The sequence below is a fragment of the Juglans microcarpa x Juglans regia genome, chromosome 3D (genome assembly GCF_004785595.1).
Source record: "Juglans microcarpa x Juglans regia isolate MS1-56 chromosome 3D, Jm3101_v1.0, whole genome shotgun sequence".
NCBI classification, from domain to species: domain Eukaryota; kingdom Viridiplantae; phylum Streptophyta; class Magnoliopsida; order Fagales; family Juglandaceae; genus Juglans; species Juglans microcarpa x Juglans regia.
In genome coordinates this window covers 30654310-30679122 of record NC_054598.1, presented here as the reverse complement: position 1 = coordinate 30679122, position 24813 = coordinate 30654310, and the positions used below count along the sequence as shown (strand labels likewise).

Sequence of the window (24813 nt, the reverse complement as noted above, 5' to 3'; positions counted from 1 at the left end):
CAAATTAATTGGATCCCAAGTTCATATTATTCATTGACAAAAAGTTTATTAGTTTGCCAGCAAATCATGATGTTTTTTTCTTTTTACTATTATAAATCGAACTGATTGCTCTATTAAAATCAGCTATATATAGCATGGTGTCGATTGGTTGTGTTTGTACCCTAAATTTATGCGAATATATTCATATGATATGAGTGGTTTGATGATAATTAACTCGTTAACTGCGTCTACTTTAACCTTTTTATTGTAATATTCAAAGGGCTTATGCATGCTTATCTAGTTCATTAATTGCTTTTAACTAATTATATGTATTTCTTGAGTAACAATTATTTTTTTATTAGAATCACTTTTTCAAATCTCATATTTTATTCACGTGAAATCTAAAGTTTGTGATCGTAGAGAACGAAAGAACTATTAATGTAATCATATATTCTACGAGGCAAATAACTTTTTAGGTAGGCGACAATCAATGAGGATAGAGATCCATTAACTTTGACTAAAATAACTAGTACTAATACTGCAATTATTGTTAATTATGAACTATAAGAGAAAAACATAAAATAAAATTAGTAGAATTAATAGCCCATGACATAAGGTTAATTGCATGCCTACATCCATGAAATTATAGAGGATTTTATTTAGGATGATAACCAAATACGTACAGTGTATGCGATAGTATAATAAGGCTTCATTTGGATAGTGATAATGTTTTATTTTATCTCATCTCATCATTATAACTTTTTCAAATTTTTACACAAAATATAATAAACAAATCAACTTTTTTAAATCTCAAAACAATAATAATATTAAAAAATAATATTCTAATAATATTTTATTTAATTTTTAATTTATATATAAAATTATCCCATCTCATCTTACTATTTAAACGAGACCTAAATTTTAATCGATGGTTCGGATCATCAAATCGAACCACCACAAAAACAACTAAACTACTTAGCAGAGCGGCCAATAATTATTTTACCAAAAAAACTTATTATATTTTGAGGTATGGCGCTCAATAATCAGGCCGATAAAGTCGACCCATTAATAAATTTGTCATGTTGCCAATAATAGCATTAATTTAGAGAGATCGCTCATGTACGTACAACTCCGCCATCATTATCTGGTTTTATAAGTTAATTTAGTTTAATGAAATTCCTGTGAGTAATGTTCTGCGTGATTTGAACTTTTCGCAAATATCCTGAATTAACCATGCATAAACAGAGCCTTGCATCATCTTGCAACATTAAATTTACCTAAAAAATAAATTCTATTCTGCAGTCATTACTGTAGTTTGTTGATGCCACTACCCTTTAAGGATGAAAAGCAAAGAAAAAAGGCTCATGCAAGAGTTCATTCAAACATTGCATTATTACTTTTCTGAAGTAAAGAATGAACCTGACATAATAATTTAACTGAAATCTGAGGAATTCTAGCCAGTACTCATATTAAACCCCAAATCTAAAGCCTCCCCAGAAGTATCTCCTAATTAAACAACATTCAAGAAAGCTGCATCAATATTGTTTTGCAAAAAAAGGAAAAAGATATATGTATGAAGAAGGTGGTGACCTAACTAAAACTAACTGATCAGCAGCTAAAAATAAAGAATGAATGAGGACGAGTCTTGGGTCGAAGTTGGAGAACTCAGACGAAGATTCCTGAGACCATGAAAATGCATGCTACGCCTTGGTGGTAGAAGCCATTCCGTCATCCTTGTAAGCGCCGCAGTATACTCCCCCAAGAGCTCCGCCATTACAGCAACCATCATCATCTTCTTCTCTTCCTTCTTCCTTTGTGTGAAAGCACTGCAACAAGAGACGCCTAGCTAGAAAGTACAGATTCAAGCTTCAAAGTCCCTAACAAATTAACAATGGAAATAGTTATATATAACGTGTGGCTGGCTTTGGGAGATTGATTTTGGTGCTGGGAAAAACAACGGCCAAGTTTATAAGAATGTGGGGATCGATCGATAGCAGGCTGCAACTTTTTGGACGGTACTTAATTTCTGATATATTGCATGTGGGGGTGTTAGGCGCATCATATCAAGAAAAAAACTGGTCCCAAGATGGTGTTCTTGGTCAGCTGACGCGCAAACGGTAATCATTAAGGTTAAAAATTAACCACGTTCTAGGTTTTCCAAGATGTTTCTTGTCTTGTGTGAGCACTACCTGTGTTATCACGTTTTGAAACTTTTTTCTTTTTCTTTTTCTTTTTTTTCGCCCATTTTTGGCTTGTGTGGAAGGAGCCTATTGGATAGGATGATGGATATCGGATGTGGAGTGGCTTGAAAGTATATATTATTTATTTTGAAAGAATAGGATGCTTTGGCATTATCAGACAGTGTAAGCTAGATAATCTCTGAAGGGACGTAGGAGAATGACATGTGACCTGCCTTGTCATGTTTTTCTAACTTCAAGCATTTTATGGTAAAGATCAAGTACCTTTGAATTACGTACTCTGGAGCTCCTTCCTAATCATATAAATATATACATATATATATATATATACACATACATACATACATATAAATGTGATCAAGGAATATGTTAGCTAGCAAAGCGTACTTACCATATATTCAAATCGTTTAAAAAATTATTTCTCTTACTTTAATCCAAACTATTTCTCTTACTTTAATCCAAAAAAAAATAAAAAATCCTCCCCACCCCCCAAACCCCCCCCCCCCCCCCCCCCCCCCCCCCCCCCCCCCCCCCCCCCCCCCCCCCCCCCAAAATTAAGGCAGCTATCTGATGCTTTTTTTCTCCTTTTCTTTTAGCTATACCTAGGGGTGCTACCCACAGCCCGGTGCTCTCCCTCGCTCCCCGTGGGCTGGTGCTTCTGACTGGATGGTGGGGGCAGATTGATCCTAGGGCCATTTGCCCACCGTGTGGTATCGCACGGGGAAAGAGAGATAGAGAGAGGGATAAGGGAAGAAAGAGATACCTGGGATTGGGGATGACGACAAGGGGGAGAGAATTTGAGAGATTGAGTGAATACGGCGAGAGAGGACAAGAGGCAAGAGGTGTTCACTGTGTGGTGCGGGATCAATCAACATATATAAAGGCTACACTCAAAATTTTAAAATTCTCCACCTTGAGTTTGAAAAGATATATGTTGCAAATAATATCAAATCAAGAATCCGTTTTGATTGTTATCCTTATTTGATTTCATAATTATCAAATCAATTGATTTAGTTTTCATAATTATCAAATCAAGTGATTTGATTTTCATTATGATAAACAAATTTATCCCTCTTTATGAAAAAAAGTGTGCAACGTTTGCATAACTCATGACTATATCTAATATTAAGACTCATTTAATAATTATCTTACTTTATATTCAATAACATATGAGAATAATAAAGATGATGTTGCTCTCAAATTGTATCTCGCTCAAAAAATTTAAAACTTTTGAGAACTCTTTGTATGTATAGAATTTAGAATTAAAAATTCCAACCGTTTCGCAGATTGTGAGGCATGATTAATGGTGTGTCGGCAAACTTCCAATATATAACTAGTCGGAGAAAAAACCAATACTGGTAAAGGTCAGAAATCATTAATTTTTTTTTTAATTTTTTAATTTTTGTTTTGTTTTCAGAAATCATTAATTTGGTTGTTTTAATCACCTAACATGCACGACTTATGAAGGCTACGTCCACCATTTTAATACCAATTACGTGCTCCATGAATAGTTCGTACGTTCTAGAGAGTCAGAGACTGTATCATGCGCATGCCTATTCTGACCCTTAATTTGGGGTTAAGTTCAAAGAATCGAAGGAGAAATTAGATGGCAATATTTCGATCGCTAGCTTGTTCAAATCCGATAAAAGACGTAAAATTAGGCAAAAAGAAGCATCACCGTGTGCCCTTTAGAACACAGATCACGACCAAAGCAGAGAGTGATCTATACATATTAATGATTGAGAAATTAAACAATTATATATATACAAAATGATAAGATCTTTTACGCAATGTGTTTTTACTGGCTGCATCTCCAGTACTCGATATTCTTCGTTTAATTTCGACTGTGAGACCGGGCTTGCCGTGTCAGCCTTTTCTTTTTTTTTTTTTTTTTGTTAAAAAAAAAATAAGCGTGAATTATTCACCACACATGTAAGAGCATCCTCATTAGCCAACGAAGAAGTTAATTAAAATTTATATAATTTATATAAAAAAGACTTTACATTAGATTGACCATCGTTAAAATAATTTAAATTTCTACTATAGGGATTAGTCAAATATAAACAACCACAATTGATTTACTAAATATTAAAATACTAATTTCTCACTCCAACTATATACGCGGGAATGGCAACAAAATGTGGGAATATTTCTCACTCGTAACTCTTTCTCCACTTTAGTTAGTAAATAAGAAATTTAGATAAAAATTTAGATAAATTTAATCTTAATTTTTTGTTATTAGCATTAAATGACATTTGAAAATATGATTTTATTTAATATTAATTTAATTAGAATATAAGTATTATTAATATTAAATTGGTAGAATTATAAAATGTGATACAAATAAACTAAATAAAAAAATTATTAATTTAATAATATTTTATTATTATATAGAGAGTGAATGGCTAATTTAATGTGGAGATTGAATTTAAATGGAATAGACAAATATAAAAAAAGTGTGATATTAGCTAAATTTTGAATATGTGTTTGGCCAATCCAATAAGGATGCTCTAAGGGAGGCAAACTGTCATAGATACATATAGGGACAACCTAGCATTTTTCTATATATATATATATATATATATAATATATTACTCTATAATTTAATTAATTAAACTATTTATTTATTTATGACCAGTTATTTTCAACGAAAATAATTATTTTTTGTTAAAATGAATATTTTTATCCTAAATAATTATTGTACCAGGTTTTTTTTTTTTTTTTTTTTTGTGGTTATTAAAAAAGGCATGAATTATTCACCACACATGTAAGGGAGGCAAACTGATCAGAGGTACATTTAGGGGACAATCTAACATTTTTCTATATATACAATATATATTATTCCAACTGATCTATAATTTTAATTAATTAAATTGTTTATTTGTAAACAATTATTTTTAATAAAAATAATTATTTATTACTAAAATGAATATTTTTATCACAAATTATCATCTTAAATAATTCATCATATATATTTATTTTTCTTATAAAATTTTGAAAAGGAAAAAATTGTCTGTTTTATAATTTGAGTGTTTTGCTCTTTTGGGACACCAAAAATCTATCCATGTCATTTACCCTCGATTTCATTTTATTTGACTAGTCCTCCCTGGTGAAAAAAGTTTAGGGGTTGCTGTTCTTATCCACAATATATATATATATATAATATATATATATATATATATATATATATATATATATATCGTTTCAAACGCAAAGGATCACGGTGGGTAAGCAATGATGATAGTGTCAGTAAAGCCAAGGCCCAAGAAAGCAATGATTGAGGCCTAATTTGTGGGGTGGACCTTCTTCCTCGACAAATGGGGCGATTGAATTTTTGGACCAGCTCACAGATCATCATGCACGAATTTGGTGTTACTAATGACATATACAATAATGCATATATATATATATATATGTATCTCATACAGATATCATTGACACTGCTATCTATGCTATTGTGCCAGTTTTCCTTTATGCACGTTTCGTTTGTGTGTATGATGGAATGACTAGTGTCGATGTATTCATTAACTTAAGGAAGGGGTCCAATCCCATTATCACACGTTCATATATGAGATGGTGAATTAATGCATGCTATGATCTGCTAGTTTTCTAATTTATGGACCAGCTGGGGACATGATAACATCATACAGGTAAAAATATATATCATATGAGTATGTGTATATATATATACACATACAAGATCGGTGGAAGTAAAAAAAGCCAACAGAGAGCACTGAAGTAAGCACAGAAGCACCAGATCAGTTATAAAAAATACATTAAAAAAAAAACAGAACATAAAAATTCTGTAATTATATTTCTTAAACAAGACCATATTAATTATATATATTAACAATCTTATATATTTAGGTATGAAAAAAATTTCAACTATTACTATTACATACTAGTAATAACATTAAATATTAATAAATTATATTAAATCACATGAGTATATTAAACACATTAATTGATTTAATAAAGGTGTCCATTTCTTTCAATTATTAATAAAATATGTTTTTTTTTTATTTTGTTAAAATTTATAATTATATTGATAAAATTATTATAGTTAATTTTAATAACTATAGTCGACTGCACATACATATGTCTACAATCTATTTCACCAAAGTATATATAGAAAACTGGCATGTATTTAACTGAGAACTAAAAGCTAAGGAAAACATACCGATTAGATTCCGAATTTGACAAACTTGAGTCTTTGAAGGTTTGAAGAAATATAGAACAGCGTAAATTTGCAAGCAAGTAAAATGTAATGGGTAAGATGCGACCTAAAAATGACAAAAGACAAAAAAGCCCCTCAGCAAAACAACGAAAATGTAATTCAAATTGTAAATCACTGAAAGAACAAAGGACATTTTCGGAAAGTAGATGAATTTACAAATATGTACAGTCGGTGTAAACGGTGATACAAAAGCAGTCATCAAAGTTGGCAATTTACAGAAAACTATAGGGGCAAATATGGAAAGTAAATAAAAAAGAAAGGCTATTTTGGGAAAAGAAATAAGTTTACAAATATATACAGTCGGTGCAGACGGCGGGAACAAAACAATCATACTATTTGGTAATTTCATACAAAAATAGGGACAAGAATGGAAAACAAAAACAGAGGCACCGCCATCTCCACGTACTGTGCTTCCACATTCTTCGAAGCAGGAACAACCTGCATGTCCGCCATTAATGAAAGCTAGCACAAGTTAACATGCATCCAAATAACTGCACGCTCTGCGTTTTTATATCCACAGCGATTCGGATTCTTGTTGCTTCCGAACTATAAGTTGGTAATTGATGATCATTATTTCAGTTATCGAAGGCCTTATATAGGATTATTATATAGGACATAGATTAAGGTCTAAGATCATTATGTATCCTGTAAGATTCCCCAGAAAAGAAAGTTGCCCCCTCTACATTTTTTTTTCATGACGTCTTGAGTAGGACGTTGAAGAGGATCATGCTCTGATCAATTAAAGAGACAGCTTTGGGTAGGGATCAGAATTTCTTGTTTCGAATGAATATGGCCGGGTGATGACTTGGATGAGTACAAAGCTGTGTCATCATCTTTTCTGGGTAACCAAAAGTTCATTCATGCATCTGATCGATCACCCTTTTCGTGCGGTTCCATGCTAGTCATAGATGTTGGCCCCCATGTGGGTTGTTTTCCTTATCAACGAAGCTTGATGGATTTCTGCTCGAAATGATAATTGTACTTGTGAGTACGTAAGTATTATACAATCATTTAAAAAAAGTAAATAAATATAAGATTTACATAAAAAAAATAATAATAGACTCTATTTTTTTTTCAAAATGATTGGACGACAGTTGTACATTTTACAACTATATATAACATTCTTCTTTTGCTAATTGGAAATCTTGTGATCATAAATAAAAACTAAAGTATTAATTAAAGTATATATAATATTAATTTAAGTTGTTTCTCTTTCATGACCACAAGGAAACATGTCCCGTTTCGATGTTTCATTTTCTACGTTACTCATTGGATTATACCATGCAGCATGCAGCATGCGCGCTCATTAATCTTTTCTCGAGATGACATCCTTTACCTCGTAAGAGTATTTGGAGAAATAAGACATTAATGTCAAGATCAGTACTACGATCATTCTTTGTTTGACTGGAGAAAACTCGAGGAAGAAAAATAATATATATTAATGTAGTAATGAACTGACATTTGCATCATGATCATGTGTAAGCAAGGTTGAGAAATTAAACATCAATGATCATAACCTTTAACTTTATTACGAGGTTGACTAGGGATTATTTACTGCATCAAATTTTGCGCATTTGGAATTGAGTGGATCATAGCCTGCCAATAGGCACAATTTTTTATTTTATTTTATTTTTATTAAGGATTAAAACTAATAATAATATAAGAGGAAGGGACAGAGGGTTCTAACAAAAATCTGATCATATATACAGTGTAGATGAAAAAAAGGCAATTGAATTGAGTAATGGTAGTAGCAAACCCTAAATGCACACGTCTTGCATAAATCTTTTATAAAAAAAATGATTTTTTCACACCTTTTCACGGTGGAATCCACCTTTTCGTAGAACTAGTACCTAGTATATATGATGTGGACCGGAAGATGCCTACGTAACTACATGATAATGAATCGCCTTCCTATAACTTCATATGATCTTTAGGAAATTGTACATTGATTTATGCATTGATTTAGAAACATGCATAAATGTATAGGAAGTTTCAAGTTTGAATGTAAAATAAAAAATAAAATTAACATTAAAAATCATGCTAATTGATCTGATCATATGGATTTTTGTGTCTCATTCGGACTATTGATCAGAATTATGACGACTCAGATCTCAAACGCAGTGGGGACGTTTCCTCCATGTGAAACCCACGCCTCTGGTTTGTCTCAGAGAATCTTAAAAAACCTGCTTATCATATTATCCTTATCCTATCCTTGTATTTTCATGTGACATCCACAAAGATTATATATATATATATATATATAAATTTAACAAAACTTTTTCTATATCTTAACATTTAGTACTTTTAACTGCACCCACTAAAACAAAAAGGAACCGCGCGCATAAAGATGGATATATTCTGATGACTTGGGGTACAATGATTGTTTAGCGTAAGCATGTCAAGATGTTCTGCAACTTCACGGAGCTCCTCACAGGAATCCATGGATCGAGTCTTTGGTTGCTTTACTACTGTTTCTGAATGCCATTCTATTATATATAAACCAACACGTGAAAATCGGAATCAGAAAGGATGATGTATTATTTCAGTGTAATTATTACGAAAGTAGAAAGTTTTCAGAAGTTATGGATAAGTAAAGGGAAAGAAAGAGCATGTTGATCACCATGGTCCAGATTATTTCACTTTGCATTGCATCTCCTTGGCTTCAATTACTAATTATTAGTATTTCAAAAGCATAGAGAAAAGCAATTTAAAAAGTATTAGGATATAAATTCAATAATGAAATTTATTTCTCGTGGGGTCCACTTCTTACAAAGTTCTGCAAAAAACATGATTCATACTAAAGACTTGTACCTAATATTACTTTTTACTAAAAGAAAAATGATATTTATAATCGTAAATGTGCAAATACCGCGTAATCCCTTAAAAAAAAAGTAAAGAAATAAGAGAATCACATAAAAAAAAAATTCTTAATAGTGGCCACCATATTTTTTCAAATTGATTATATGACGTTTGTATACTTTACAATTATACATAGCATTGCTCTTAATAAAATGAATATTATTATTCGACCCACAAGTTAATAAGAGTGTTATAATATAAATAAATGATTAAGTTTAGTTCTTCTCATCAATTTAAATTATGGAAACAAGTGATGCTTTAACAAAAAACTAACGCTAATTTCATTTTAATTACACAAACTTCATCATTGTTCTTATTTATATGATTGCAGTTATGAGGTAAAAGAGAGAAAAAAATTTAAACAGGTTGGATAATTGGGTATTGGATTCTATTGGGAAATATTTGAAACGCTTTGTAAACTAGAGAATATGTAAAATAACATGAGCAAATTAGAAAGAGAGAACCCGATGTTTAGGTACGTTGTGATGGACGCTGTCCTTAAAGTAGATTTTGCCGCCTTCAAATTTAAACATGCACTAGGCTTCTTGACAATCTACTCCCAAGATACAACAACGTCGGTTTCCGTTAATCTCCTTGTCGGTGCACACAAAAGGATAACCTCGAACCCGATATATATAAAATAGCCAAAGCCCAAAGAAAGAAAGATAAAAAGAATGAGAAAATATTTCTCTAATTTTTGTAGAGAATTTGAAGCCCATCAATTTTTGGGTGGAGTTCCCTATTTATAGAGAATGAAATGACACTTATGAAAAGTCACAAATTATTTAAATGAAATGATACTTGTGAAAAATCAAGACATATAAATGAAAGGGTATTTATGAAAAATCACAACTAAAATGAATGAGCACTTTTGAGAAGTCACAACTTTTCAAATATTAGAAAATACATTGAAAATGTTTCTAGTTCACCAAAAGACACAACATTTTGTTTGGTTGGCAAGCGGTTAAGATTTCTATCTCCAAGAGGCATATATTAGTTCAAGTTACCATGACACATTTTCATTTAAATTTAAACAAGCGAACCGATACATTGAACAATGGTAATGATTCACATTCTTTTTTACTCAACATTAAATATTTTAATCATTTTTAAGTTAAAAAAAAAACAATCCCTCACCTAATTAAAATATTTTAAAAGACAAAATAGAATAAAATTTTCTTTGGGCTAAGTACTATGCATCAATAGAGGTAGCTTGCGGTTTTGAACGTCTACCTAGTGTTAGCGTTTTTCCATCTGAAAGATTCATGGTGAACCAAGTTTTGAACCAGAATCTTTTAACTCAGACTTCTCTACACCACACACATAGTACGAAATAAATTAGGTTCCTTTCAAGGTGGTACATAAAGGTCGTGCACCATATCTTGGATTCATGAGCGCACTAGAGAATAACCCAATTACCATGGACTGCAGCCCCATAGTTACACTCACATAGGTGACTCCTCCAAAGATACCTGCAATTCAATATCTCTTCTTAGTTTTGGACTCATTCAAAGCATTTCGCTTTTCCTTTGCCATTGCATTTGTAGCACTCATACCCTAGGGATGGACCTATAATAATATTTTAATAGTGCTATCCAATCACTCAAATAGTTTATTCTTCCTCTTGAACCTTCTTCTTGGGATCTCCAATCAGGAAGGTTGGGTTGCCACTACTGGTGACCTCATTTATGGGCTTCAGTCCCATTTGCATTGATGTACATATAACTTTCAACTTTACTAATCCTTACGTCAAAGGATTCGCTAGGATATCTTCTAACTTTACATATTTCAAAGTCAGGTATCCATTTTTTATCAGGTATCTTATTATAGAATGCTTGATACTCAAATGTCTCCTCTTATTATTAAAATGTTTATTATTACAAACACTTATCACAGTCTGATTGTCACAAAGAAGAGAAATAGTTGGCATTGATTTTTTAACTAGTGAAATTTTTGATAATAAATTATTAAGCCACTCTACCTCATGTCCGGTAGTATCCAAGGCTATTAATTTAGCCTCTATGGTAGATCGTGAAATTACAGTTTGCTTGGAAGATCTCCAAGCCACAGCTGTTCCACCGACAGTGAAAATATATCCACATGTTCCCTTACGATCTATTGTATCAGCTATCCAACTAGCATTACTGTATGCTTCTAATACAGTGGGATACCCAAAATAATGGATACCATATGTCATGTTTCCTCTCAAATATTTAAGAATTATATCCAGTGCCTTCCAATGAGAATCATCAGGCCTACTAGTATATTAGGTCTAGTAGAATTAGCAATATGCAGTAACGTACCAATGATCTGGAAATATCTCAATTATGACACATGATCTCCAAGATTTTTCATAAATGCAAACAAGGATCAAGAAGAGTACTGTCATGTTTGAATTCAAATCTCTCAAACTTTTTAAGAATCTTTTCAATATAATGAGATTGATTTATGCTAATACCATTACAAGATCTCATTAATTTAGTACCAAGAATTATCTATGCCTCTCCCATATCTTTCATGTCAAAATTCTTAGATAAAAAGTTTTTAGCATCAAGAACAATATCTATATTGGTATAAAAAATGAGAATATCATCAACGTAAAGACATAACATTACACATGCACCATCAACTATTTTAGTGTATAAAAAATTATTAGATTCATTTATCTTGAAATTATAAGATAAATTTATTTCATCAAACTTTTGGTACCATTGTTTAGGGGTTTGTTTTAAACCATAGAGAGATTTAATAAGTTTACAAACTTTCATTTCCTGTAGTGGAACTACAAATCCCTCTGGTTGATCCATGTATATCTCTTCTTTTACATCGCCATTAAGAAATGCAGTCTTTACGTCCATTTGGTGGATCTCAAGTTTATGGATCGTTGTTAGAGCAATTAGAACACAAATTGTGGTTATTCTAGTAACATGACAAAATAATCGATACCCTCTCTTTGTGTAAAGACCTTTGCAACTAGACTAGCTTTAAATTTATCAATAATATCATCAGGTCTCAATTTCTTTTTAAGAATTCACTTACATCCAATGGTTTTACATCCAAGAAGAAGATCACATAAGTTCCAAGTGCCATTAGTCTTAAGAGATTTCATCTCATTATTTACTGCTTCTTTCTAGAAAGTAGAATCAATGGAAAGCATGGCATCATTGAAAGTCAATGGGTTTTCCCCCATAGAATAAGTATAAAAATCATGTCCAAAATCATTTTCCTTTCTAACTCATTTTCCTCTTCCAAGATTATTTTCTAATCCAGATGCACTATTAGGATTAGATATAATGGTAGGTTGACTACTGGTAGAAGGAAAACTTACTGTAGGTAGAGATCTTCCTAATTTATTTTTGAAAGGAAATAGATCTTCAAAGAATGTTGCATCCCTAGACTCCATCATGGTGTGAGGATCAATACCTTGGACTTCTGATTTTATAATAAAAAATCTATATTCAGAACTATGTTTAGCATACCCAATGAATACTGTATCTACTGTGTTGGGACCTAATTTCTTTTTCTTAATTTTTGGAACATTAACTTTTCCAAGACAACCTCAAACTCCAAAGAAAATAATATTGGGTATTCTACCCTTCCAAAGTTTATACGATGTCATGTCAGATCCCTTAAATGGTAGATAAAATAAGATGAAAGTATTGCTTCCCCCCAACCATTGCTCAGGTAGGCCAGAACTAGAGAATATGCATTTGACCATATCTACCAAGGTTCTATTTTTTCTTTTAGAAACATCATTGGATTGAGCAGAATATGGAGTAGTTTCCTCATGTATAATATCATTCTCCTCACAGTATTGAACCAATTGATTAGAGAAGTATTCACTTCCTCTATCAGACCTAATAATTTTAATATTTATCTCCAATTGGTTTTAAACTTTAGTTTTATAGACGACAAATTTACTAAAAGATTCATCTTTTATTTTCATCAAATAACCATTACAAATTTGGACATATCATTTATAAAAGTAATGAAGTATTTATTACTATCTTTAGAGGAGACACCATTTAAATAGCAACCATCACTATGAATTAATTCAAGTAGAGACGAATTTCTTATAATAGATTTAAATGGTTTTCTAGGCTGTTTTGATTAAACACGGATTAAACATTTTTCATCCAAATCAGCAGGAACTTTATGAATAATCTCTAAATCCATCATTCTTTTAACATTATGATAATTAACATGACCTAATCTAGCATGCCATATTGAAGAGGAGCATGTAGAAAATGTAAATTTATTATTAGAATCTAATTTGTCTACTACATTATTTTGAATATTTATTACAAACAAACCATCACTCACATAACATTTCCCCACAAATGACCCATATTTAGTTATAATAACTTTATTAGATTGAAATAATAATATGTAGCCTGCCCCACTAAGTAAAGATCCACTAATTAGGTTTCTCCTCGCCTCTGGTACGTAAAATACTTCTTCTAAAGGAAAAGTATTTTCAGGTGTTAATTTGAGTTCAATTTTTCTTACTCCAAATACTTGTGCAGAGGTGGAGTTACCCAGCGTCACTTTCATGCTACTTGTATCCTGATATATTGAAAAAATATTGCGGTTAGAAGTGGCATATTGGCTCATGTGTTTACTATCCAATCAGTAGCACTACAAGCCAAATAAACTTGAGAACTTATGGCTACATATCGTTTATCAGTTTCAATGGAGTTGGTCCTGGAAAGCATCATATGAGCATGTGGGTTAGGCGATCTTGGTTGTTCATTGCCTTGATTTTTCCTCTTCTTATAGTGACAATGTTTGGCCAAGTGATATGGTTTGTTACAATTAAAACAAATGGGTCTCTTATCATCTTTGTTGATATAGTACTTTGGTTTCAAATTATTTCCATAATTAGTTTTACCCTTATTGAATTTGGATTTCTGACGTAATGGATTCTTATGTGTTTTATGGCCTTATACAATATTTTCTTTAGACTATAAATCAGAAACCAATGGTGGGACATGATCATTTTCCAAGTATTGTTCTTGGATCTTAATGGCAGAGATCAAGATTTTCATGGTCATATCTTCAGTCTTATGCTTAAGAGATAGGCTAATTTCATTGTAATTACACAAATTCCATCATTGTTCTTATTTATATGATTGCAGTCATGAGGTAAAAGAAAAAAAAAATTAAACATGTTGGATAATTGGGTATTGGATTCTTCAGAAACATGATGATCAGCTCATTCCATGCATGTGCAACAGGATTTGATGAGCAACCCTTAATCTGTCTTCATTTAGATCTTGACAAAGACTGGTTAAACAAATAATTAATCATGCTATTGTATAGCATGTGATTCCAGAGTCCACATTGTTATGGAGGTCGACAAAATGATACATGAATCTTGCAAATATATAGTATTCCCAGATGATCAGATCACTAGGGTACAAAGAAAGATTCTCTTTTAGGTACCGAAGCTACCATTCCTTCGCATAGATTACATCAATATTTGTTTGATATGCCTAAAGTCATGTGAAATATTAGTGCCTGATAATATAATATTAGGTGCGCGCTTACTATAAAATCATGGGAATTTGATTTTGGGTAAGCTGTACTTTTTATACATAAATTATTATTCATTTTAAACATTCACCCCAAATTATTGAAAGTTCTATCTCATGAACAATCATATTCTAATAATGGCGCAATGTGAAGCATATTCATTGCTAAGAGGTTAAGGCCTAGTTTGGTTTGGGTATTACTATTTATTATTTTATTATTACTTTTTACATACTTTTCATTAATATCCACTACTATTCAATATTCTATCTTTACTTTTTTATTATTTTTTTACTACTATTCACAAAGTACCTCATTATCCAAACGTGACTTAAATTTAATTATATATATATATATAGTACTTTAGGTCATAAATTTATCAAGAGTAGTCATGGTAGTTTGTGGTTAAAGCGTTTAATTTTTCCCGGGTTTTGTGATTGTTTTTGTTGACTAGTGTCATATCAGGCTACATATATAATTATATAAAGATCAGAAGTGCTACAACCACAAAAATATTTATAAAAAGTAAATTTACAAATGCGTTAATAAAATGATATTAAACTCTTTACTAATAAGATAAAATTAAGAAGCATGCAAGCGAAGGCCGACACATATTTCAACTGATCAGAATATTCTTATTAGATTGGTTTGATCTGGATAAAAATGGCCATATAGTATGCATATATCCAGTTAAATATCATACAAAGATATCATATAGAATATTGATTTATATTATTAATCAATTTGCTTTAATTCCATTAATTATTTGACGCCTTCCACCAAACTTCAGTACTCATTCTCTCACAGTCACGCGAGTGGTACTGCTGCTACTTGACACTTTACATTCTCATAACATTCTTTGATATTATAAGAAATTATTATGAAATGCAACATGCATTCGGGTTTTCATCGCTGAAGAGCTGAGGAGGTGGGATTCGTTCAATCACATACAGTGGCTGATCATAATAGTACATCATCCTCTTTATACCCTCCTCATGATCAATGTTGCCACCTTCCCCTCCACCTTCCAGCTTGATGGCTTCTAATTCCTTCATTTGATCTTCAGCACCCTTATTGTCTTCTTTCTTTGCTTCTTCTGGTGGTTTTTCCTGATCTTCTTTCTTTTCTCCGTTGTCTTCTTTCTTTTCTTCAGGTTTTGCTTCTTCTGCTGGTTTCTCGGCTTCCTTATTTTCTTCTTTCTTCTCGGGCTCAGGCTCCGGTTGTGGTACAATTCGAGCTTGCTTTTTTGTGCGTCTATAAACATAGGCTACAAGCTTGTCTGCATCCATGGTCCCCGTGACCATGACCTTCTCAGAACTGAGCTCGGTTACGACTGTTTGAACACCTGTAACACAACATGAGTAATCAAATTTCAGATTCATTTATTCCCCAAGACAGATTGTGTCTGATGATTTCGTTTTTTTTTTCCTCAAATTAGAACATGCCATCCCAGCTCCTTATAAGGATAAAATACTCTCCAGTTTATTCACTGAATTGTATGGTCTTCTATGATTTGTTGACATACATTAAACGGGACTAATCAGGGAAATTGAACTAGCACAATAAGGAATTTTGGAAATATGTAAGTTACGCCCAGATGACTAAATGCCACATAAGATGGCCAACCATGCATTTGGATCAGCCAGTGGCTCTAGACCCTCAGGCAAAACCAGGAATGAGAAAGCATCGATCCTTTATGGGATTCCTTTCATGTCAACTTTCCTCATTGTTTCATGCGGTTGGTCAGTCACACTCAAATAATTAACTTAGCTTATAGAGTATCTTCCTCTTAATCATTAGTAGTACCTCTCATCTTGAGTAGCTTCCTCTTAAGTTGCTCTGCACAGGCCTCACAGTGCATGTTTACCTTGAGTTCCACTGTCACTAATCCAGTAACCTGGAGTACAGTAAAGCAAGACTGTTTTCAATATGCTAGTAAAAACTTGAGTACTTTACTAAATTTAAATTTTCTTCTTTATTTTGTTTTTTCTTCTGGTTTCAAAGTAATTAAAGTTACTGCATAAGACCTGTGAAGTAACAACTTCTGGGATGGGTTCACCCTCAGATGCTGGTAATGGGGATAAGACTTTTGCTCTTCTTTTAGTCCTTTTCATGATTTTCATGCACACAGCTTGAGGCTCCACTATCCCCTTTATAGTCACTTCGTTTTTAGCCATGTCAACCTCAACACCCTCCACTCCTGATGACAATCATAAAAGTTATAGCGCACACACGTTCCTGCACATGCACACACATTAACTCAAAGAAACTAAACTTCAGTATAACAATTAATAAAGAAATGGGACCTCTAATCCTCATTATTGTCTTCTCGATCTTCTTGGCACATCCAGCACAATGCAAATCCACGTACAAGATTAATGGAGATGGCGGTTTTGGCTCTTCCTTCTCCTGATCCTGTGGCTTCTGTTCCTTATTCTCCTCTGTTTTCTCTTCTGCTTTCTCCTCTTTCTTCTCCTCTGCTGTAGCTTGTTCCTACAAATGCAAATGAAATAATAACCAATAAGGATAGACGAAATGTAGCCCCCCAAAACAGCCGAAACCTCAATAAAAATGAATGAAACTCTAAAATGCAAAGAACATGCAGAAACTTACCTGTTTAGCTTCTTCACCCATTTCTATCAATCGCGAGTAAGATATAATTTAAATTAGAAAGGGAAGGAGAAAGGGAGGGAGAGGTAACAATGAGAAGAGAGTGATTATATATACAGACACTGAAATTATAATGGATGGAAGGTGGGACTGCTGCATATAAAGCAAAAAAACTGTAATATTCCTTAGCACATGCAGTGCCACTAACTGTGCAAAGAGCCACTTAATTTAATATTCTTTTCTGATTATTTTTCCAAACTCCAAAGCTGAAGAGGAACCTCAGAAGGGGGAAAAACCAGTGTAGCAGGGTTGGCAGATTTATAGAGAGAGGAGGGAAAATGGGTGAGGCCAAGAGAAAAGAGATAAAGTAAACATTGAAAAAAACCACAGATGGTAATACTTTCAATCACCCCACCGACCGGGTTGATCTTTTTCACAAGATGGCGAACGTTAGAAATGTGTAGCCATCTTATGTGGACAACCTGGATAGCTTCATCCTAATCAACGACTTGTTATATATCTGATGTGGGAAAAACCACACATTTTTTTTTTTTTTTTTTTTTTTATTTGCATCTGATCACCATTTGGATCCCCACCAATTTAGCAAATGAACAATTACCGCCAAGGGTGGTTGCTCTTGGTCCTTGGTTACTTCTAAGTGTTTTGACATGTATTAAGTCTTGAGTTCAAATCTAAATATAGATTCACTTTAGATTATAAGTATTCCCCACCTAAGAATTCATTGAATTCTCTAGTGTGACTGGGGTTTAAGTTATAGCTCAAACTCGAGTTGACCTTCTAGGTCCCTCTTGTTCGATTCGCAGTAGATAATGTGTTACCATGGTCACGCCCACGAAAGGTAGCCACCTCCGATTGTCTCTCCTACACTTTTCTTTACTAAAAATATAATAAAATAAAAAAGAACTCATCTAAGATGGTTAATTAAATTAGATAATTAATATCTTTTTTCATTTTACATTTTGTTATCTCCATTCACATGAAATATTGGTATATTGTATTTTAAGTTATTGACTTATAAAACAACTTAACACTTGATAGTCTAGATATTGGCTTTTATGCTGCTATCAATAAGGATCCAAAAATCTAACAATAAGTTGTTAATTGTCTCAATGTATGTGTACACCATATCAAAACGACATCGATATTCTTGCATGCTAATTGTCTCAAAATGCTGAATAAAGAGAACAAGCTATATAAGATTTTCTTTCTTCTTTTTTTTCTTCCGTTTTTTGCCTGTTGAATGTGCTTATAATTAACATGTGTGCCTCTTTATTTCCAGCAGTATTCAGTATTTCTTTTGTTTTCAACGCAACTATATATGAAATGATACGTCCAAATAAATAAATAAATAAGTTACAGATTTTATGAATGGTATGCTTGATGCGTGGCGCCCATAGCTACACACGCTTAGCATTAGTCTACAGTACCTTACTTAGACTTGACAGACACTTGTGCATATGCTTCATCCCATGTCCACCGATGTATTTGATATATTGCTTAGCTTAAATTTCTAGCGTTAAGTTTATGCATCAAACTTGTAAGAACTTATTTATCTCAAAGGCATATGGCTTTATAGAAAAGGAGCAACTGCTGTCAGGACCTAGATGTACACCCTCCAATTACACACCACCACATCATCATTTTAGTAGTTCGACAAAAGTTTTGCTACAAATCATCAACTATTCACATCACACACCCCACACATATAACTTTTTTATATGATGTGAGGGTATTTTTTATAGGGTGTGGGGTCATGTGGAATAATGAATAGTAGTTGATAAGAAGAATTTGTTCATTCAACAATGAGTTTTAAAACTATATCGGATTAAGATTTTTTAGAATAAAAATATAAATCTAAAACCATAAATTCCTAAAAATCTTAATACTTGTAATTATTTTTAGGACAATAACCAGCCACCATTCTAGTCACCGCTTTAGTGGCGGCTGATGGTAGCCGAAAAATCACTAGTATTAGTTTAGTTGGATCCAGCACCGGAGTCGCATAACCTTGTCAGACCCAGTGCCAAAGTGATTGGATTTGGTCAAATCTGGCACCACCCTCTAGGGTTGATACGGCCACCCCAACCCAAAATCTACCCTAGGTTCAAGGTCTATCTTGGGGTGGACGCATTAGCCTTATGTTGGAGGGTGTAAAAGACTATCTAGGTCCTGATTGTTGATCAAAATACATATAGAGAAATCCTTTAGCCACAAAAAGATCCTACAAAAGTAAATTTACAAAATAACATAGCTTGATGTGATATATTATATATATTGTAAAGCTACTAGTACTTGTATTGTAAATTAAGTAGATCTAACATATACTACAAGAAGACATCTTATTTGTGACTAGTTATTTCTAACTAAAACGAGTCTATTTCTATTGCAAAAAAAGTCACAAATACACGTTTTTCTTGTAGTGATATCATATAAAATCATGTCAATTTGTGATTTTATTTTTGTGAGATTTTTTTATGACTATAACACTTCTGTGTTTGAAACAATTTTATAAATCAATTACCTCAATTGAAAAACTACTTAAAATATGATACATTAGTTGATGTGATCAGGAATAACGGAATTCAAGATGAAATGGTTTGGTAAGATAGTGTTATCACATGTTTAAGGAAACCTTAGCTGACCCATCATTTCGTGGTTGCCAGCGAAAGAGAGAGCATTTGGTAAACCCAACAGGAAGCTTTATGGTAACCCAAAATGACAGCAAGAGAGAGAAAATGAAAGGGGAAAGAAAGAGAGTTGTTATTAGTTCAGGTTTGTGATCTGAAGGGTAGCAACCCACGTGAGATCAACTTAGTTTCTTGTATGCAATGCAGATCTTTACACGCAAAACCTATTATATATATATATATATATATATATCTGCAATCCCCACATTTCGTTCATCCCAAATTCAAGAGTCATGGAAAATGTGAAGTCCTTTGCTTAGCAATCTGATTTACCGGAGAAGTACATCCTAAGTAAATCTTATCTTTTATTCTTTCTCTATACGCACTTTTGTGAAATCTTTTTGTGACTAAAATCGAAAGATCGAAGAGCCCTTACTTTCTAACTGGCCAGACAACAGATGGAGATGACTCAGCATAAGACATTAACTGAACCTCCATCTTGAAAGATTTGGGCTAAAGATCTCAACCATTGAAAATTTTCAAGCCAAACAAATTTCACCAACCAACATATCTTCTTTCTGATGCAAAAGTGTCACAAAGTCCAGCCAAAATAAAAAAGGAAGAAAGCTTAAGAGGTTGACCTCCTTAATTCTAATCCATCTTCTCCTAGCTTTCTCCACTAGTAAAGATGCTAATTTAGGTTATGTTTGTTGGAATCACTTCAACTTTGAAAGATAGGCTGATTAGAAGATTCTCATCTTATGCTAGGTGTTGGCAATGCGACCGTCGGTTAGGAGAATCTAGATGATTGTTCAATCTAGATGATTAAAGCAATCATACTTTAAAACCATTTGTTTTTGGGCAAAGTGCAATCATACTCAACCACTCATTAATTTAGCTTTCATGTTTCAGAAAGCACATATGTATGAGAGTTTCAAATTGTTAACATGCATGCAAATCAAATCTTGTCATGTCATATAAGCGATATGGATGACGTGCTCTTCATACTGAATTGCAGCTAAAGGATTCATCATACAGTCCTTTAAATATTGTATATTTGTCTCAAATTAGGAAAAATAACTCATTTATATGTACAAAATCATACAAAGATGGAACAAATGATAAACAATACAGTGACCATCATAATGGTCAAGATCGTGCAGTTGGAATTTTCATGTGTCTTGATTATTTGTTTGTGATCCGATTTCCGTAATTTTTTTGTGGGACAAACACTTTTGGAGTGCTCTTTATGTAAGGCCGATGACCAATAAGTCAAGAATAATTGCGAATTTTAAAGGCCATTTGGATAGTGAGATTGGATGAGATAGTTTTAGATGAAAATTGAAAGTTAAATAAAATATTGTTAGAATATTATTTTTTTAATATTATTATTATTTTGAGATTTGAGAAAGTTGAATTGTTTATTATATTTTATACAGAAATTTGAAAAGGTTGTAATGATGAGATGAGATGAGATGAAACACTTTTACTATCCAAACTGTCTTAAATCTTCTAAAACATACAAATTTATAATGGAAAGGATAAATTATTGAAGGACAGAGCTACACCGTCCAAAAAAGAGATGTAATTGCTTGACAGGCTAAGGGAATAAAAGTCTCTCTTACAATTTCCATAACACCGTACCACATGATATCCACAAATTCATGGACAAAAATCATGTTTATCTTGAATTAAAGTTAGGTTTGTTCTTTGTGATAAAAATCAAGATGATGTTCTTTCATTTTGACAAACAATTGAAAGCAATAGAGTCTCTGGCAATAATGTTGTCCCTTTAAAGTTTGAAAGCTAGATCAGTGATTAACTTGATTTTGATGGCCATGCGGCATGCCAATTCCTAGAAAATACATGGTATATAGGAATTTCTTGTTTTTTTCTTCTTTTTTTTTTAAAAAAAATTGTACATATGAATTATAACAGTTTTTAACATGGGCTATGACCCCCCAAACCTAAAAATTGTACATATAAAGGGGTCCATGGCATAATAGATGAACATAAAGAAAGGTAAAGGGAGTGCTTTGTTGATTAATTATTGCTCTTTTTGTGGTCTTAAATTCTCTTTATTTTGGAAGTTTGGGAAAAGGGATTTCAGATCTCTGTGGTGCAGAATAGGTACATTGCACGGAAGAAAACATGCATGTGAAGTAGATGTCCACTCTGTGTTAGTAGTAGTGCTTGCAATCTTTCTGTTTCTGGTGCATTATTCACGACAGATTGTGCAACTTGGTAAATTGAAACTTAAAGCATGAGATCCACTTATTCAAATCAACCTCTTTCTCACACACACATGTAACATGGATTCTGGCAATATGATCCAATGTAGTTGGACTCTGATATCGATTTGAATGTAATTTTGTAATTTCTAGCAGTCAAAAGTTTGAACAATGAAAGGGTTAAGGGTTCATACCTAATGGTCTTCAAATACTACAAAAGCAAATGTATACTCATAAGGACCAAAATAATTCACTACTAAATAAATCAGTTCAAAAACTGATGCAAAGGTTGACTGTATACGTAGAAACAGAAAAAACACAATAACGAGAACTATCATTATAAGTACCAAAATAATTCACCACTAAATAAATCAATTCAAAAACTTCTGTCATTGTGCATACTAACTAATCTTCATACTGCGTACAAGTTTCAGAACTCTCGAAGGAAATGGTATCCTTCTAAGTACTTATAGACTCCTGTAGGAAGGCAACCTATAGCATTTCAATCTTATACCAAACCCTTTAATACAACACAACATTATTTACAAAGTATCCATTGTCAAAGTACAAGCAAACATTATTTATAGGAATCACAAAGAAGCTTACATAAACGTACAAGTCTTTGTCAATCTTCCATGGTTACTAATTCCACAGTCACTTATGTGGTGATGCATTTCCTCCCCATCACAAATATAACTGTGGGAATACTTCATGAAGTCTTGAACAGTTCTTGAAAGTCGGTAAACAATAAAAACCACAGAGCAAACATGCAAACGACACTATCTTTCCGAGATCAAAAGACATCGTGTCTCATTGATTTGGTAACAACCATATGATTATCAGAACCTCTATTCCAGTCGGTTCTGATAATTATCTGGTAACATCCCATATGATTTTATATGGGGCATCATACTTATGATTATAAGTCAATTCTGATAATTATCTGTTAACATCCATATGATCTCATATGGGGTATCATACTTATGATTATCAACCGGTTCTGATAATCGTTCAGCATGGCATCATCCATGAAACTTGAGGGCCATTCTGGCTAAAGTTTCATGCGTGGTATCATTTTTTGGTTTTAGCTATAAGTTATGGAGAAACTCCATAACTTATAGGTTTCTCCATAACTTATAGCTGGGTAGATTTGGTTTTTCTAGGCCTTTTGGGTTATGGACTGTGTGGCTTGTGTATTTTTTCGAGTCTCATACTGTACAGCATGATAAAATGGGTTTTGGCTATTGAGGTTTGTGCTTGAGTTATTTGCGGCTTAGGAAAAGTTCAGGCAATTGAAAAGGGTTTTAGACTGTAAGTCTAGGCTCATGGGAGGTTTTGGTGGAATGTTAGAATTGGGAATCTTGTCTGTTTTGAGTATCATGCCTTGGGTGAGATTCAAAAAGACAGGCAAGTTTCTAGAAATTGGTTGGAGGGAAATGCATGTCCAGGAGAAAACCTTTTTGAACAACTTCCAAGGAGGTTTCACATGGAATTCTGGTTCAATGTTAAAACCTAGAATTGGCAGTGGCTTCATAAAATAGTTGATATGGTGTTTGGATACTGGAGTTGGAAATGGAAGGGAATTAGAAACTGAGCAAAATAAAATATGTTGGAGGTTTGGGATACTAGTTGGGAAATAATTGTCTTGCATAAGTACTAAGATTTTGGGATTTTAGGATTGAGCCTTTAGTTAAGACTCATCCTGCGAAGAATGTCAATAATTCTTCGAAATAAAATCAGATCCAACGATCTGATTTGCAGACCCTCCCATTGGTACCATGTGGGATTCCAGATTTAGCAACTCCGATGAAGCTTTTCTTTTGCTGGTCTCTCCAGAACCTTGAAATGTTGACTCCAACTGTCAAGAACAATGCACGGTTAGGTTTCAAAAGACCAATAAATCTGAAAATACAAGGCAAATAAAACTCTTTCAGTTAAATGTACTTGTAGAAGATTATAAAAAGTCACACCATTCGAGCTGCAAATTGATACGATCCAACAAAATTTCTAGGCTCAACTACTATCAATAAAAAAAGTACATGAGAGTCGCCACTTACGAGTGCGTTGGCCAAGTTTGCATCTAGACCACTACATGATCCATTGTCCTTCATCGAGTCTGAAGGGAGATTATTTTGACAGTCAAACGTATTAGGAAAGTTCTCACTAAGATAAGTAGATGTCAAATCCAAAAAGTTGTAACCAAATTTGGGAAGCTCATTCGTGCCGTACTGAGAATACGTCCCACAATGATTGTAGTCATTGTTGACGGAGTAAGACATGCCAATATGCATATCCGAGGTGAGTGGCGAGGAAAAGTAGCAATCTAGTGGCTTTTGTAGATCAGACAAACTGAAGCCCTCCTGGAATTGCAAATCAGCCTGATGTGAGAAACATAAAGGATTGGGGCAGGTGCTTAACTGCCATCAATATAATATTTGCTTTTAAGCAGGAATTCAATGATTTACCTCACTAGCTGTAGCATTATAACTATTTTGGTTACAATTATTAAGTGTTGTAGT

General features: G+C 33.0%; 1 protein-coding gene and 1 long non-coding RNA gene across 2 annotated transcripts; both read right to left on the bottom strand.

The window, feature by feature from the left end:
* Window positions 1–1352: 1352 nt before the first annotated feature.
* Window positions 1353–3104, bottom strand: LOC121254075. The gene is made up of 2 exons (XR_005938570.1): window positions 2941–3104; window positions 1353–1825 (listed from the first exon to the last, which is right to left on the bottom strand). It is a non-coding gene; the product is annotated as an uncharacterized LOC121254075 (long non-coding RNA).
* Window positions 3105–15515: 12411 nt separating this feature from the next.
* LOC121253828 (heavy metal-associated isoprenylated plant protein 9-like) lies at window positions 15516–17710 on the bottom strand. The gene is made up of 5 exons (XM_041153747.1): window positions 17419–17710; window positions 17112–17298; window positions 16833–17005; window positions 16612–16702; window positions 15516–16150 (listed from the first exon to the last, which is right to left on the bottom strand). The coding sequence occupies exons 1-5, from the start codon at window positions 17437–17439 to the stop codon at window positions 15684–15686; spliced, it is 939 nt and encodes a 312-aa protein (XP_041009681.1). The 5' UTR covers window positions 17440–17710; the 3' UTR covers window positions 15516–15683.
* Between the last annotated feature and the right edge of the window lie 7103 nt (window positions 17711–24813).